Source organism: Pelodiscus sinensis, chromosome 21, assembly GCF_049634645.1.
Source record: "Pelodiscus sinensis isolate JC-2024 chromosome 21, ASM4963464v1, whole genome shotgun sequence".
Taxonomy (NCBI): Eukaryota; Metazoa; Chordata; order Testudines; family Trionychidae; genus Pelodiscus; species Pelodiscus sinensis.
The window spans coordinates 9525981-9542663 of NC_134731.1; the positions used below are offsets into that span (position 1 = coordinate 9525981).

Sequence of the window (16683 nt, forward strand, 5' to 3'; positions counted from 1 at the left end):
TTGAAATGCACAAGAGCCCCAGCTGGGACGCCGCTTGCAGCCTGGAGTGAGCGGGACTTCCCGCTAGCCCTGGGCTGCATGTGGAATTCCATATTCCTCCTTTGAAAAGTACAAGAGCCCCAGTCCCGTGCTCTGTATCCCATACCCCTTCCTTTACTCCAATTCCTTACCCCATTCTGTGTCCAACTTCCATTCCAGACCCCACATCTTCTCCATTAGTATCATGGAAGAGTGCAACTCTTGACCACTTACCAAATTCTTGGAGTGCCCACCCCAATGTTTTAGAACATTATGATAGCGGAGGTACTCAGCTAATCATCATCCTTATTCTAGTCTACAACTCTCTTGCATACCAGAATTATATTGGTTGTGTGAAGGAGGCTGCAGAAAAGGTGGATTTCTTGGCCCAATCACCACCTCTGTGCTAGTTTTTCATTTCAAGCCCATGACTCTGCCATTTATATTATGTGCTCTAAATGCAACCAATCAGTGGTCTGTCCTTAGGGAGGCTCACTGCCCACCCCCTCCTGAAGTCCCCAAGGACATGCACATTGATGTGTGGGGACTTACGCTTGGCTTGCTGCACAGGGGTGAATGTTGCCTTTAACATGTAATTTAGGAATATGAGGTCTCACTCTGAGCTCACTGACTGGTGTAAATTGGAAATAATGCCCCTAAAGTTAATGCGTACATGAAAAGAGAAACTGGCTCAGAGCCTTGTCTTAAGGAGCAAGTGGAATATTTAAAGGTTGCTTGGCTTTTGAGGCAATACTGATATTTCTAGGTTGGGATCAAACAGGCAAGTATTAAATAAGAGTGAGGCTCCCTTGGTTCCTTCTCCCTTGCTCTTTAGCATACAGGGCAGAAGACTTGGTACTTTATATGCGTCTCTTTGGGCCACTTCAAGCTGGCTTGGTGTGGTGTGGTGTTGCTTTTACGGCCTTGGTTGGCAGCATGGTGTGCTGGGGCTTCCATCCCCTCTGTGTCTTTGGGCATGCCACTCTCTGTGTCTCTGCCCGCCACCACCCTGTGCTCCAGAGGCCAATGCCCTAGCCCCAAGTTCACTGGAAATCTCACTCCACCTCCCTACCTTCAGCGGGTCCCTTATCATGCTTTCCAAATGGGGAAGCTTGCTCCATCTCTGTGGTGGCTGTCTAGCTGCTCCCGGGGTGGATGGGGGGGGGGGGGGGGGGGGAGGATTCAAGCTCCCCAGGCAAGTTTGAAGCGCATCTAGCTACAGACAATAGTGGGTGGGATGGGGGCTCCCAGGGATGAAGCAGTAGGAGAAGTAGTGTGTTGAAAGCAGGCTAACATGGTTTTTGAAGCTTGGGGCTACTGTCTGTTGCCTTTGCTCCTGTATTTTGATATGCAGAAAAGTTCCTTGTGCTTTTGTGTTGCTACTTCAATGGTTAGTGCAGAAGACTCAAAGTCAGGGTCCCTTCCTCTGCCACTGGCACACCAAGTGGCTTTGGGCAAGTTGTTTAACATCTCTGAACCTCAGTTTCCCCTATGAATTCCTGGAAGAGCATATACCTCATGAGCTATATAGCTGGTTGAAACACGCTGTGGAACTACAAAGTAGTATTGTTGGTCTAAATTCATCCCTGAAGTAACTCCATTGACTCCAGTGGTAAATTCCAACCCTTTAAGTCTAATCAGGGTTCATCCATAGTACCTGCCTTTTACCAGTTAAATAAAACCTTATGGAAAAACTCTTGAGGGTTTTTTCTCTCCTGATCCAAGGACATGCTCATGAATTTGTTTTTCTGTATTAAGTGCTGTTTTGATGGGGGAAGAGAGAATTTTTCCAATGTTTCACAGATTTCTCTCATATCATTCTGCCCAGGTGTTCAGCTCTGTTGTGCTGTGAATGTGAGCTGAGATGTGTCCTGCCCCCTTTGTTCTTGGCTGTGCTTCTGCACTCCATTTGTTCTCAAGTGCATTTGGTAGGTTTCATCTCCCTCTCCTCTGATTGCCCTCTCTGCCTTCCCTGCCTGGCAGATGCAAAAGCCTGCACAACTGGAAGCTGAGAGATAGTGAAAATGAGCTGTCTGACTTCCCTGCCACTTCAGACAGCTTGCAGGGCTATCACAGATGCTCTTGCTCTGCATTATTGAAGCTCTCATTCGTCAGCACGTAGTGGCACTTATAGTGGGATGCCAACAGCCCCAAGAGAATTGTTTGTTCTTTGGTGAGCTCAAAAACTGTTTCCCCAGCACTTTTAGACATTCCCATAATTGAATGTAATTTGCCATTAGATTAATCTCTCTCTCCACTGTTCAGTAATGAGCCTGGTATATAGCTGTCCCCCAGTCTCAGCTTCTCTGCGATGAGAAGGCTCAGAAGGGTTCATAGTTAATGCATAATTTGCCTATATTGTTCTGAGTCAGCTGAACAGGCTAGATACAGATACAGGCTAGAACCTGTAGGCCAGGTTCTTTACTGCCCCAAGTAGGACATCTCTGGTGTAGGAAAGGAGTGTGGGAGGCAGTGCTGTCTAATGATTAGCACTTAGGTGTCTGGGAGTCAGGACTCCTGGGTTCCACTGCTGTCTTTTTTGCTGATGTAACCCATGCATGCCTTGTAAAATAGGGATATAATTAAAGTTTGTAAAGAGCTTTTTTAAGTCCTCAAAAACTTATCAGTAGATAAGTTTTACTATCTTGATCTTACAAATGGGGAGCCTGAGGCATAAAGAAGCTAAGGCTGAGGTTATTAGTGGGATTAATTTTAATGGGACTTGAATGTCCAAAATCCCTAAGGTGAATTTTTACAATCTCAGCCAAGATGACTTGTTCATGGTGAGACAGTGGAACAGAACTCCAGAATTCGGATTTGTTTTCAGTACTTACTTCTAGCTAGTAGGCCAAATAACCTCACACCATGATTTGCTGCATCACAAACTGAAGCATTTCAGTACTTAAAAATGTCCACTTTCTGCCTCGAATGTTTCCAATGGAGCTGTAAAAATCTGCGTGTGACACGTTTTTTTCAGTTATTCACTGAGTGTGATTTTTCTTTCATTTTAAATGAGAAGTTAGGCTGGTAGTGGACAAGAGCACTCATCTTTACTTTTTGGAAAATCAGCATGACCTTTACCTTTCTCTAACTTCTTCACATCTCCCCTGTGCTTCCCTAGCTTTACAAAAATAATTATTTGATTATTAATTATTTATTAATTTATCAGTTATTTAATTTAATCACTGCAGTAATTCTCTGATTCATGTCATCTGTCTAACACAGGGTTCACAGCAGACTCTTTCCAAACTACAGTGTTATTGTGTCATCCATGGTTTTGGAAATAGCTGACCACGGCAATCCCTTAAGTTCTGTTTAAACAAGACATGCTATGGAGCCTTGTTGACATACAGCATATTGCACACATACCTAATTTTTAAATTATTCTGATCAGAAACTTTCAGTTACTCAGTCTGTTACTGCTCTCAGACATGCTATGTATGGACTGTGATCTGTAATTTAGATGAGTTGTCCCAGTCTCCCCTATCATATTGACTCACAGCTACTTTGGAAAGGAATCATTTATATTAGAACAAAGTGACTTGGTCTCTTGCTGACATGGGGCCTGATTGTGAGTATTGCTGAGCACCCAACTGAAACCAGTGGACACTTCGAGCACTTGGAATATTGGGCCTGTGTTCTTCACATATAACGCAACATACTAGGATGTCTTCAGGCCATTCACCCCGTGTAGAGGGCCAGTGCAAGGCTTATGTACAAATTAAACCCTCAAAAAACATGAATGGGACCTAGAGCTATGTCTGTGACCATGGATAGATTTCATCCACATGTGGAAAAGGAAAACCCATCTGAAGTAATATTAGATTGGAAGCAGGGATCTCTGGTACAATATAAATAATTTGTTAGGTGTGTGGCAATTCATAGATTCTAGGGCCAGAAAAGACCATTGTGGACATCTAGTCTGTCCTAGCCCGTAGAAGTTCCCCAAAATAATTTCCCCCTGCAATACCATGCAGGTTAGGGGGAGAGGGTATGGTTTGTTTTACACTACCTCTGACCTTTAGTAGCTACACTACTAAATGACTTTTTATAGTCACATCAGGCATAATATCTTTTAAACAAAGCTAAGCCTCATAACATACTGCTATTTTTAAAGAATATTAAATTAGACACCCCGGTATAACACAGACCAATAATATCAACTGGTTTTGTTTAAGATACATTGTTTGAAAAAAGAGTCTGTCACTGGGCCCCTTTTTACAGACACAGGCTCATAAAGGACATTTTATTAAAATTAAGAAAAGGTGCTTCATTTTAAGCATATGCTACAGTGTCTTTGACTTCATTGGAATGTGCTTAAGCTCCCTTCCTGCACAGGAATGCTTTCCTAAGCTGGGGGCTAAATACAGAAGTTAATGGCAGTTGTGTCCTAATAAGGAATGTGTAAATTCTGGTCTTAATCCTACAAGTTGTTCCATGTGGGCAGACTGTGGCCACAAATGTTGGGATCAGAGATGCATGGGATTTGGCACAATATATGAAGACATATATATGGTAGTGGTCTATATGATTCTTAGCAGTGGCAAATATGGTCTGAGTGGATCTTCATGTGACACATTCATATGTATTTTGCCATGGCATATAAAGCAATCTGTAGATTTTCCTTGTCATCCAAAAAGCAGACTAACACTGAATCAGTCAGGTTGCTTTCTAGGCTCTTATGTGCTAAAAATTCCACCTGCCCTGTAGGATGACTTCTGTTGAAAACCACTGTGTTCTGGTAAGCAAGCAACTGGAAAAAAAGAAAAAAAGAAAAGAAAAGAAAAGAAAAAAAGACAGTCTCTTGTATAAAATATTTGGAATATTGAGGGTCTCTAAGACTGTAGCAGTTGCATTTTTGTCTTTACAAAGCTGTTCTTTATAAGAAGCTGCCATGTTTTTGAATGGCCTTCTTTGTGTCTCATGGGGTGATCAGAATAGCACACAAGATACCCTGCAGAATTCCCACAGAGTAGAACCACGAGTGTTGCTAGTATTATTGCTTGATTCCTATTGTTCTCTGGTCAGAAGTTGTTAATCAACTCATAAAGAAGAGGCTTCTACCAATTCCGTTTTTTTCTGAAGTGAGTTTAAAGTGACTCTGTTACTGCTTTTTTCCCTCTTGCATCAACATCAGGAAAGCATAATGACCATGTGTTGGCTTATCATGTGAATTGACATGATACCATCAGCCTAGCAGGTGGAAGCAGCTGTGAGATATTTAGTTATTAAATGACACCAGAGAGCAAAGTGTTTTTAGCACTCTGTAGTTATTACATTTTAGCTGATATCCTGCCTCATCACCGCTTTTATTTCTCTTTAGTATTCAATACTTTTGGAAATCTCTATAATAGGTATTTTTATCTAATCAGCACCTTAGTTTTTCTGGACTGAACTCAATCTCTGTTAGCGACTGTCTCGGTAGTTTTAAATAAAATGTAAGTGTTAAGGGGGGCCAGGAGCCAGAATGTAATGCTGAAAATGTTTGTTTCTTTGCTGGTTACCACGGTTTCTCTGACAAAAGAATTCCACTCTCTTGCAATTATGCACCATGGTACTTGCTGTTTTCTAGAGTCAGATAATTAGATAGTGAAGCAGGACAGGCCTCTTAGTAACTGCTACATGTTCAACTGCTTAACAACCAAACATGCAGGCCTGCGTTCTGTCTACGGTTACATGACTTAATGCCTTTCGATGAACAATGGGAAAGAAATACCGTCTAGTGGTGAATGCAAGGAAGTGGAAGGCAGGAGGTCTGGGTTTCATTCCTGGCTTTGCCCAAGATCACACAAGTATGTATCAAGTCCCTTAAACTTTTGCCGCTGTTACCCACATTCAAAATACTTATGAGATGTAATGCTTGTCAGTTGCCATGCCCTTTTTCAGTTTTTGGATAGAAGTTGCAAAGTGTAGGATCTGCTTTGTGGCTCTTAACTCTCATTGAAAATACCATAAGGATCTCTCTGTTTTCTGCCAGGAAAACTTGACAACAGTTAGGCTGCTGGTATGATGAGACCACAATATTATGCTGATGATATTGTTGCATTGTTTCCCTGTCAGACTACTTGTATGAATCTGTTGCTCTTGTTGTATTTATGTTATTAGGTGTGTGAAGTAGAGACTGGTTTTTTTGTTTTGTTTGTAGAGTACCTAGCATGGTGGGGCCCTGATCCATGATGAGGTCCTTTTGGTGTTACAGTAATAATAATAAATACTAATAGGCATGCCATAATTCTAAGCCTCAATCCTGCAAGTGGATCAGTGTGGGTGCAGGGGGCCCTCCTTCATGGTTCTAGTTGAAAGATCTTGGCCTTGGTTTGAAAAGGCATCAAATTAATTTAGGTTGGGTTTAGTGCAGCAGTCTGCGGAAAGATTAAGCATAAAAAATAAAATCCAAATGGGGACCTTCCTTCTGAAAGAACTAGTAGAAAAGTGTCCTATATATACAGCACAAACCAGCAATGTTAACAAGATCAACTGCTCTTGTTTTTGTAGTATGGGAGGAAGACTAATTGAAAAATCTCATGAAATGTGAGAAATGAAAAAATCCCAGCATGGCAAATTCAAAACCCAGGAGGAATCAGAGGAATATATCTGTGAAATGTCACACACAAAGCATGTCTGGCTTTACCATTCACCCAGTAATAAGTGCTTTCCCATTTTGAAAACGTTGTTTGAAGTAAGCGCTCTGCGGGAGTGGGGCTGGAGCACATTGGCTGCCGGTCTCACTCCTGGAGGCTATAGAATAGTTGAGTAACCAATAAGAATTCACGAGGTTAATTGACTATTCAGTTAATCGATATTTAATAACCCTAGTTTGAGTGAGGAAGACAGGGAGTATACCAGTACCAGGAAGACAGGGTCAGATACAGACAGGAAGCCTGTACTGGAGTCCTTGATGAAGTGGTGTCAGAAGCCAGAATCGAAGGTTCATGGTAATGCAAGCTCTGGAGCAGAAGTGGGTAGCCTGCATAATTGTTCAGACTGCTTTCTGTAATGACTTCCTGGCTGTTGTATCCACATCAGTCAACCAGTAGTCTGCAAGAAGACTGTTACACAGGCTCTACTATGTGATACTTCCTGCAGTGTCTAGCTTTATAGGGTTACCGAGAAGAAACTTAGCATAAGCTCTGAATGGCAATGTGTATGTGTTGGTGGCCCAGAACCTCCATAGTCCCAGGCTCTAGTTCTACAGATGCTTACATTACAGCACTGATGGGCAACCTGCAGCCCATGGGTTGCATGTGGCCCACTGGGATTCCACCTGTGGCCACTGCACCCCTTGTTTGTACCCCCTCATCTGTTTGCAGCTGTTCAAACTCTGGGAGGGAGGGGGAGGAATGGAGACGAATCAGGAGATTCATGGTGCTTCAAAAGTGCTGGAAGGGAAGGGGAGTAGGAAGTGCCAGGTCCCAGTGCCCTAGAGAGCAAGAGGTGCATGGGGGAAAGGGCCAGAGAGGGGGTGCACGAGCCATAGGTGTAACCCCAGTAGGCTGCAGATTGCCCACCTCTGGGCATGTGGCCCACTGAGACAAAGGAGGGCTGGGTCACTCAAGAGACCCACTCACTACTGGAGCCTTCCTAATTCTGCATGTTCTACTGTCCTAGCTAAATTGGAAACATAACTGACTTGAAGGGATCATTTACAAGTGGTTAATGATGCAGGGCTGTGTATATTTGCCAATATAGTGAAAACATGTCAGGCCAATTTGTATTGCATTATAAAACCATATGTGAATTTATTGGAGGGCAATCATATAGTAACAAGTATCAGGGGTAGGCGTGTTAACCTGGATCTGTAAAAGGACAAGGAGTCCTGTGGCACCTTATAGACTAACAGATGTATTGGAGCATAAGCTTGTGGGCAAAGACCCACTTCGTCTTCATCTGTTCATGCATCTGACGAAGTGGGTCTTTGCCCATGAAAGCTTATGCTCCAATACAAATATTAGTCTATAAGGTGCCACAGGACTCCTTGTTGCTCATCTAGTAACAGTGTTTCCTCTCCCAACATGGCTACTATTGTAGACATGTTTTCAGTTGGACCCATCAATTTATATTGAGTTTGTGTGGCTCCCTAATGCAGTTAAGAGGTAGTGGCGATGGGGCACAAAGGGACTGGGCCTCCAAAAAGAATTATTTAATTCCAAGCTCTGTCACAGGTTTCTTAAGTGCTTTTGGGCAAGTCATTTAATCTTTGTGCCCGCTGTTCCTAAACTATAAATGAGGACAGTGCTGTTCCTGGCTCCTGTTCACCCTTTTTCTTATTTATTTAGGTCAGTAGTTCTCAATCTATTTACAATTGTGGGTTGCATATGCAATTCTTCTTGTGTTATGTGGGCCTCATCCACACAATATATATATAACCTGTATGGCCTCAAGGATGTCACATGGGCCACAGGTCTATGCTGATTGGACCGCAAGTGACTAGAACCCATGGGTGGAGAATCATTGAATTTAAATTGTAAACTCTTTGGAGCAGGTACAGACAGTCTCTCACTGTTTGTATTTATAATGACTAGGACGATGAAGCCCTCTACCCACTACTGTAATATGAATAATTAGGTTTGTCAAATTATTTAAAAAATTAACTGCAATTAATTATAATGTTAAAAAGTAATCACAGTTGATCACAATTTTAACTGCACTGTTTAACAATAATAGAATATGAGTTTAAATTTGGATGTTTTTCTACATTTTCAAAATATGTTGATTTCAATAGCAATGCAGAATCCGAGCTAAGACAAAGAAAAGAGGAGGACATGGGTGCACCCAGATGCTTACAAGCCAGAGTGCTTTCATGAGGCATCAGAAACAGAGCAGGGCATTATTGTGAAAAGAGGCTTCAAACAGAAGTGCAGAATTAAGCACATCTGTCTAATGTTTCTGTGGGCTTAGTACAGATTCTTGGAGGGACCTCTACTGCATTGCAGGGATATTAACGGTTAACTGGCTAACCAGTTACCCGGTAAGTATCCCCCTAACAGACGCTATGCAGCCTATTAAATTGCTTAGAATAACTCAAGATGTAAAAGCCCACAGCTTTATTGCTAACATGAATTGGATAGTATAAGGAACATAACTTTAATGCATAATGCAGATACATGATAATCAAACAGTTATTCACGGGTGGCTTTAGAAGGCTATTGCTCTGCCTAATGGTTTTGAATCTGATTACATGATGTTTGGCTAAGGTCCTTCTGACATTTTATTTTAAAATAATTTGATTTGGTTTTTTTTTTATAATTAAATATAATTTCTGCAACAGTTGTCTTGAACTTTTCACCAGCCAATTAAGAGAGAGCCCTCGAAAATTTATATTATGGACCAATCTATCCTTGGTGTAAATCTGTTAATCAGTGTAGTTTAATCTAACAATGAATTTGGCCCTATGTCTCCAAACAAGAGGCAGGAGCTATATAATCTGTTTATGGTTTTAAAGTGAAAGTTAATCTTGGATTTGGCGATTTCTTCCAATGTTGATGTTATGTTGCAAAGTGTTTATCTTCTGTTCTACAATTGTTAGAAGTAGTTCTACTCACTTTCTCTGTTTATAGAGGCACTTAACTATTTATAAATAACAACAATGTATCTGGAGATTTTCAATGGTTTTATTTAAGATTGTAACTCTTTGGGGGCAGAAAATGCATTTGTTATTTATTCAGATGGTAATCTCTTTAGGGCAGAGGTCACCTTTTTTTTCTGTTTGTACAGCACCTAGCACATCAGAGTCCCGAATCCATGACTGATTGGGGTTTCTGTGTGCTACTGTAATTTGCATAACAATGAAAGATTGTACATTTTTTTTGGACGTTATTGCATTCAGTAGGGAATTCAGTAGCTCCTTTTGAAAAAGAAGACCAACCTCCTCCCCTTAGAGTTGTTATTCTTGTAACATATAAGGAGGGATTTATTAAAGAGGAATTTATAACAGCATCAGAAGATTGATATGATTACTTGGAGAGGGAAGTAAGGTAATGTGTTATCTAAATTGTGGTGACACCTGTCCCTTTTGAAGTTCTTGTTCTAAAAGAGCAGCTCAAAGTTCACATTCTCAGCAGCAAATCCAAATGACTTTGTTTATACAAATGTTTGACAGTTTTAAAATCTCCCTCTGAAGCTTTCTCTGCAGATAACTGTACTCATTTCTGTAAGTGCCATATAAACATGACTGCTTAGTCACTGACTTCTTAATAAATATTTGAAAGTACAGCATTATGATGTTTATGGAGACTGTGTGGCTTAGTGGTTTGAACTGGGCACTGGAAGCCAGGACTCCACTGACAAAAAAAACCAAATTGTGATATGCCTAGTTATGCTTTTCCTCCCAGCCCTAAATAGTAAGAGTATATTTCTCTGCTTGCTAATGCCTAGCACTGTGGTATCTGGATGCTAGTTGTATTTCTTTGCCTGGAGAGAGGTCCAAAGATTTGCAAACCCTCCAGTTTTGTTTCACTCATTCTTTGTACTTGAGATAAGTGTCCTCCTTATCTGTATTTAATGAGGCTAAGATACAAATGTAGTATATGCAGTGTCATCTTCTATCCTGGGAGCTGTCTTCTGCCTTAGACCTAATGACAGGCTAATAGATAATTAATAGTTAATAGGTACAGTCTTTAGGAATTGTAACGCTGCTGCGGGTTAAGCTCCATGGCTGGTCAAAAAGGTTTTTTTAATTGTGTTGTTTCCCTCTAGAGGTTTGGAAGTATACCCACTTTCAATTATTTTTTTCTCCTCCCCTCCTTTTTTTAATCAAAATTTTGATCAGAAACATTCTTGGCATTTTTTAAATGTTTCATCTACTGAAAATTAGGTGCTGTGCGCACACACTTATTCATACATATACCCTTTCTGACTCTGTCAATGATTTCAAAATCATTTTTGACAAACTTCCTGAAATATTTAGAGGGAAGTCAACGTCTTTCCACAATAAAGAAAAAAATCATTTGATCAAAGGATCTTTTTTTTTTCAATCAAAAAGCCTTCTTTCTATTTAAAAAAAAATCCTGGTTTGTTTCCCTCATGATTCTGTTCCAAGTGTGTTTTGTTTCTTGTTTCCAGGTTAGATCATGCTCCGGTGTCTCAAAAGGCTGTCATGTTGCTGAAGACCTGTCCAACATAGATCCCCAGTGGACAATTGCTTGGAGCCAGGCCCCTCCATGTTTGCACAGCAGTCCCTGCTCTTCTGCTGAGGCGTCCCAGATGTCCCCCTATTGTGTGCTGCATAACTGGGCAGTAGTGTTAAAGGATGGCTACGTAGCATCTTGACCACAAAGCTGGCAGACGGTGCTCTCCCCTCTCGCTTTTCCTCACCTAGGATTTATAGTCTAATTTTTTTATTTCTAAAGCAGATTTTTAAAGTTTAAACATTTTTCAAAAACAGCTCTCAAAAATGACAAGCCTGTTCCGGCGGAGCAGCAGCAATGGCAGCTCAAGGAACAGCTCTTCCGCCCAGGAACTCAACAATAGCCGGCCCACCAGGCAGGTCCGACGGCTGGAGTTCAACCAAGCCATGGAGGATTTCAAGACTATGTTCCCCAATATGGATTATGACATTATTGAATGTGTTTTGAGGGCTAACAACGGAGCTGTAGATGCCACCATTGACCAACTCTTACTGATGAATTTAGACGGCAGTGGTTATGATGACAGCTCGGACTCAGATGACAGTATTCCCCCAGAGGTAACGTTTATTACCCCCGCATTTTGCATGGGTGGAGGCTTTATTCACTGGCATCCAGGAAAAGGATAAGAGTTCTTGTCTATAGACAAGGACTATGGCTACATCTCCACTACAGCCGGGATCGAGATAGTGGAGATCGATTTACCAGCAGTTGATTTAGCGGGTCTAGTGAAGACCCACCAAATCGACCTCAGATTGCTCTCTAGTCAACCCCGGTCCTCTACCCTGGTCGAGAAGAGAAAGGTAAGTCGATAGGAGACTATCTCCCATTGACCCACGTGCAGCATTATAAAGCACCATGACATCCTCAGATGAAAGGCACTGTGTTAGGCTCCAATTCAGTAAAGCATATGAGTACACACTTCTAGGCATGTGAGTAATCTTACTGAAATCATGTGCCTGTGTGTAAATACACTGACTTCACACTAGAGATGTGATAGTGTAAACGGTTACACGTATTCCCTCTTCCCCCTACGCTGCTGCTTCTGTATTAAAGGCAGCAGTGCAGGAAGGGAGGAGGCAGGTCTGAGCCGGTGCTCACAGGTATCTGACTTTTAAGTAGGCTCCCCATGAACACTAGCTCTAGAGAGCCGCCTGCCTTACTGGCCTCCCCCTTCTCCCCCCCTCCCCATGCTACTGCCTCTGACAACAGCAGCAACACAGTGGGAAGGATGCAGAGACAGCTCTGCAGAAGCGAGTATGAGTGGGGAGCCGGCTTAAAAGCTGATTCCCCACATCCACCGACTCCCACAGAGCCGCCGCCTCCGTGTGTAAAAGAGTAACTGCTGAAAATTTCAGCAGTTACATGTTTACCAAAATAAATGCATTTTAACATCCCTAATTCACACAATTAAACTTGTGGTTTAGTATAAATACTGTGAAGTCAATAAGACTACTCGCAAACATATACATGTTTCCTGTATCAGGGCCTGAGTGTGGAGCATTGCACTTCATTTTTTGAGTTGCATGCTTTCTTTTCTGTGCTCATTCAAGAGATGTACATGTGCATATAATACTGGTATAATATTCTGTAATTAGATAGTGTGTTAATTAAAGGGATTTCTTTTCTCATTTCATATTTGCTGCTAGATTTTGCTTTCAGTGCAGTCTGAATTTTTAGATTGTCCTTCAAGAACTATATGGCCCTCATAGGGTTGCCAGGTGTCTGGTATTGAACCAGACAGTCTGGTATTTTCGCCTCCTGTCTAGTTAAAAAAAAAAATCAGAAAATACCGGACACCTAAAATGTCCAGTATTTTCTGATTTTTTTTCCCGGACAGGAGGTGAAAATCCTGTGTGCTTACCGGGTTCCGCAGGGGACCTGTCCAGCCTGGCGCAGGGAGGCATGATGGCAGGCGGCCGCCAGCAGCCTGTTATGGCCAAAAAGCCTCAAAAGCAAAGCGTTTCTTAAAGGAGCCACGCTTTTTGTTTGTTTGTTCATTTTGGGGATTTTTTGCTTAATAACTCTCAGGGTCTTTTTTTTCGGTATTTTTTCAAAAACCATCTGGCAACCCTAGGCCCTCATGATTGGCAGTGGAATATAAACATTCTTTTTACCCTTGTAATTGGTAAAACTCCAACTTGGATGAGTGATCACCAATGCTGATCATATTCGGCAGCCCTTGTGTTACTTAAATGCCATAAGAAGGTGCAGTTAGAGTGCCTGGTCCAGTAGCACCGAGGTTGAAAGCAAGAAATGTCACCATGATTTGGCCCTGCATTTGGAACTGAGTTAGCTAAGTCTTTGTCACTAAAGTCAGAGGAAGAAGAAGTTATATTTCCTTATTTTTCAGAGCGGAAGTGCACTCGAGTCTCAGATTTGCAATGCTATTGTCACAGGAAATGTCAGCACCAGCTATTTAGCTTATACTCTGTATTCAGTTCCATGCTCTTTCATTTTTGTGTTCTTCATGTACCTTGAGATTGAAACAAAAACCAGGACTATGTAGCACTTTAAAGACTAACAAGATGGTTTATTAGATGATGAGCTTTCGTGGCTCTGATTGAAGAGTGGCTCTGATCAGGATTTGTTTGCTGTAAGCAAGACAAATGCAAGATCTGATAAAGAAAAGGCAAAGCACTGAAGCAGACATAGTTAATAATGACTAGGAAGGAAATGAAGCTGATGAAGTGAGAATGAATCTAAAATATTATGGGGGGATCTAGTTTGCTCTTAGTGCATGTGCATAGACCTGTTCTCCTCCTCTCCTGTCCCATGTGGGATTGAATTGTGAGTTCTCCATTGCTCAGTGTGTGTTACATATTTTTCTCTGTGCCTTATTAACAAAGAAACAAAAAAGACTACATAGTCCTGTTTTTGTTTCAGCTACACCAGACTAACACGGCTACATTTCTATCATTATTAACAGAGGATGAGAGTCATTTACAGCCCACAGTTGTTGTGACCATCACATGCACACATTAATTGTGAGCTCCTGTGCTGAGGCATAGCAAGCCATCGCTTTCCTATGTCTGCTGGTGAGATAAATAGCAGCATGTTCCTATGTCAAGAATAAAAATAAACCAAGTTAAAATTCTGACTCCCAACAATAATTTTCTTTAGCCTTTTAGTAGTAAACGGTGACATGAGAGTACAAGGGAGAGAATGGAAAAAAGAAATTCTATGTGGCAGTCATTTAATTTGTATCAGCCAGAAAAAGGAGATTTCCAGTCCATAACTGGATGGCTCTATGGAGGGTTAGGCACAGGGTATCAAGAGAAAATTAGAGAGCTACCGAAACAGGAGTAGAAAGAAGAAAACAGCTACTAACTGAAGATGCAAACAGGCTTCCAAACAGCTTGAGTTCCAGCTTTGTCTACTTTGTTTATCAAGGAACATGCTCCATCTGGATCTCTGTGCAAGCACACAGACATATTTAGTGGCCTTCACTTCCATTTGTACTATCATAACGTATGGTGAAGTGCAGAAACTATGGCGAAATAGCTTTAGAAGGAATTCTCTGGGTCTGTATGTACTAGAACGAGAATGGAAACTATGCATGTAACTCTCACTCATCGGAATGGAAAGTTATTCTGCAGACAGGTAAAGTTTAATGCAATGACAATTGGCTGAAAATGTCAGTTGTTTTTGTGCTGTTCTTTTTGCTGATGTATCCACTCAATCTATTATGATGAGCTTTGTTTCATAAGAACAAAAAGTAGGAAGAAAAGAAGGAAAGGGGCGGAGGGTGAGCAGGAAGAGTGAGAGCAGAGATTTTTACCTACAAAAGCTGGCAAGGACAGACTGTATCAGGCTTAGCAAAGTTGGCAGCTGGAAACTGGCTTCAGATTACACAAGGCTCTTTGACTATTTATGGATTTAAAACATCCTGACAAGACTCAGAATGCTCAGAAGGAAGTGTGACATCTCACATCAAGGCAATGGGACCTTGCAGGTGCTGGGGGTCTGTTTTCCTCTAATGGGAGTCATACAAGCAGGAGGGAGCTGTGTTTTTGTGACTTGGGCCTACATCAGAGGTGGGCAGTAAGCAGCCCGCAAGCCAGATGCAGCTTGCCAGGGTTAGCCCTTGTTGACCCAGCCTGCACCACTTCCCCCAGCTCCCATTGGTCAGGAATGACAAATTCAGCCAATGGGAGCTGAGAGTGGACATTCAGGTAAACAAAATGTCTGGCGCCCCAACCTGGACTAATCCTGGTGAACTGCATCCAGCCTGCAGGCTGCTTGTTGCCCACCCTTGGCCTAGATCCTTATTAAACTTATTCCGTCAACTATTACAGGCATCATGCACCCCATCTTCTTCTATCCCCTCCTCCTACCTGCATCTGGTATCAAGAAAGCCTGCTGCGTTCTGTACATATTCTGCTTTCAAAAGAACATTTTCTCATTCTTAGATTCTTCTGCTTTGTCTTGATTTTTCTAGTGGCTATTTCACCGTCGGGTTACCTGGGACATTGCCCCACATAGAAAAAAGTATCTAAAATAATGTCCCTGCCTTCTGTTCACAACTGGTAAAAGTTACCCATGGATCTTCTGGAAAGCCTAGAACATGGACTGTTTCCTGCAGGGGCCTTCAAAGCCAGAGGGCATGCATACTTAAGTGACCAGACTAGTAGCAACAGCTCAGGCTTGCGAGGCACTTTAAAAAAAAAATGCACTTCCTGACTTCCTGTGCTACTGAGGAGAATTACATACCTAAGATTTGCACCTGGAGTACACAGATGCACATTTACCTCCCCCCGCGCAAGGAATTGCATAGACATCTGACAAGGTGATGTGTCATGGTGATATTTAGAGCAAAATAACATCGACAAGAGATTAAAGCAGGAGACTGGCTCTTCACTTTATGACTTTGGGCATAGGGATGTGAAAGGTTAACCATTAAGTGGTGGAGGCTGGAGCATCTCCCCACTCACCACGGGCAGGCTGCTCCAGCCCTGCGGGGCCCACCGATTCTGCACCTATTAGGAAACTGCCAAATTACAGTAGCTCAGAAGAGAAAACAGATCTCTAAGTCACAAAAGCCCAATTCTGGTGCCGCAGATGGTGCCTCTCGTGATGTAGCAGGACCCCAGCTTGTGAAGATAAGTAATCACGCTGGTATTTTATGGAGGGCTCCTCTGCACTTAAAGCACTGCACCAGCACTGCTGTAGTGCATGAGCAAAGATGCTAACTCTGCTGATGGGAGGGCTTCTCCTGTGGTGATAGATCCTCTGTTTTCTCAAGAGGCAGTAGAGCTGACTACATTAGATCGGTTTAACTGGATTGCCCACACCCCTGGACGACGTAGTTATACTGACCTCATTTCCTAGTGTAAACCAGGCTTTAGGATATGCCTGCACTGCAAGCACTATAATGGCAGCATGACAGCTATGCCGCTGTAGCATTATTGTGTAGACAGTACAGTGATGAACTGAGCTTTTCTTTTGCTATAGCAAATCACCTCTCAGTGGAAGAATTCTTCCGTTGGTCTAGCAGTGTCTGTAAAGCCTCTTAGATCAGCTTATTGACGTCTCTCAGGGA

General features: G+C 42.1%; 1 protein-coding gene across 6 annotated transcripts in view; it reads left to right on the top strand.

Moving 5' to 3' along the window:
* The window catches only part of CUEDC1 (CUE domain containing 1), a 168613-nt gene that overhangs the window by 122013 nt on the left and 29917 nt on the right, over window positions 1-16683 (top strand). For 3 of the 6 annotated variants that reach the window (XM_075904801.1, XM_075904803.1, XM_075904802.1), the window contains exon 3: window positions 11402-11701. In XM_075904801.1, the coding sequence (XP_075760916.1) occupies window positions 11411-11701 (291 nt within the window). In that variant the 5' untranslated portion in view covers window positions 11402-11410. Of the gene's footprint in view, window positions 1-11079; window positions 11702-16683 lie in introns of all 6 variants that reach the window. The other 3 variants (XM_075904798.1, XM_075904800.1, XM_075904799.1) reach the window with 1 other exon arrangement.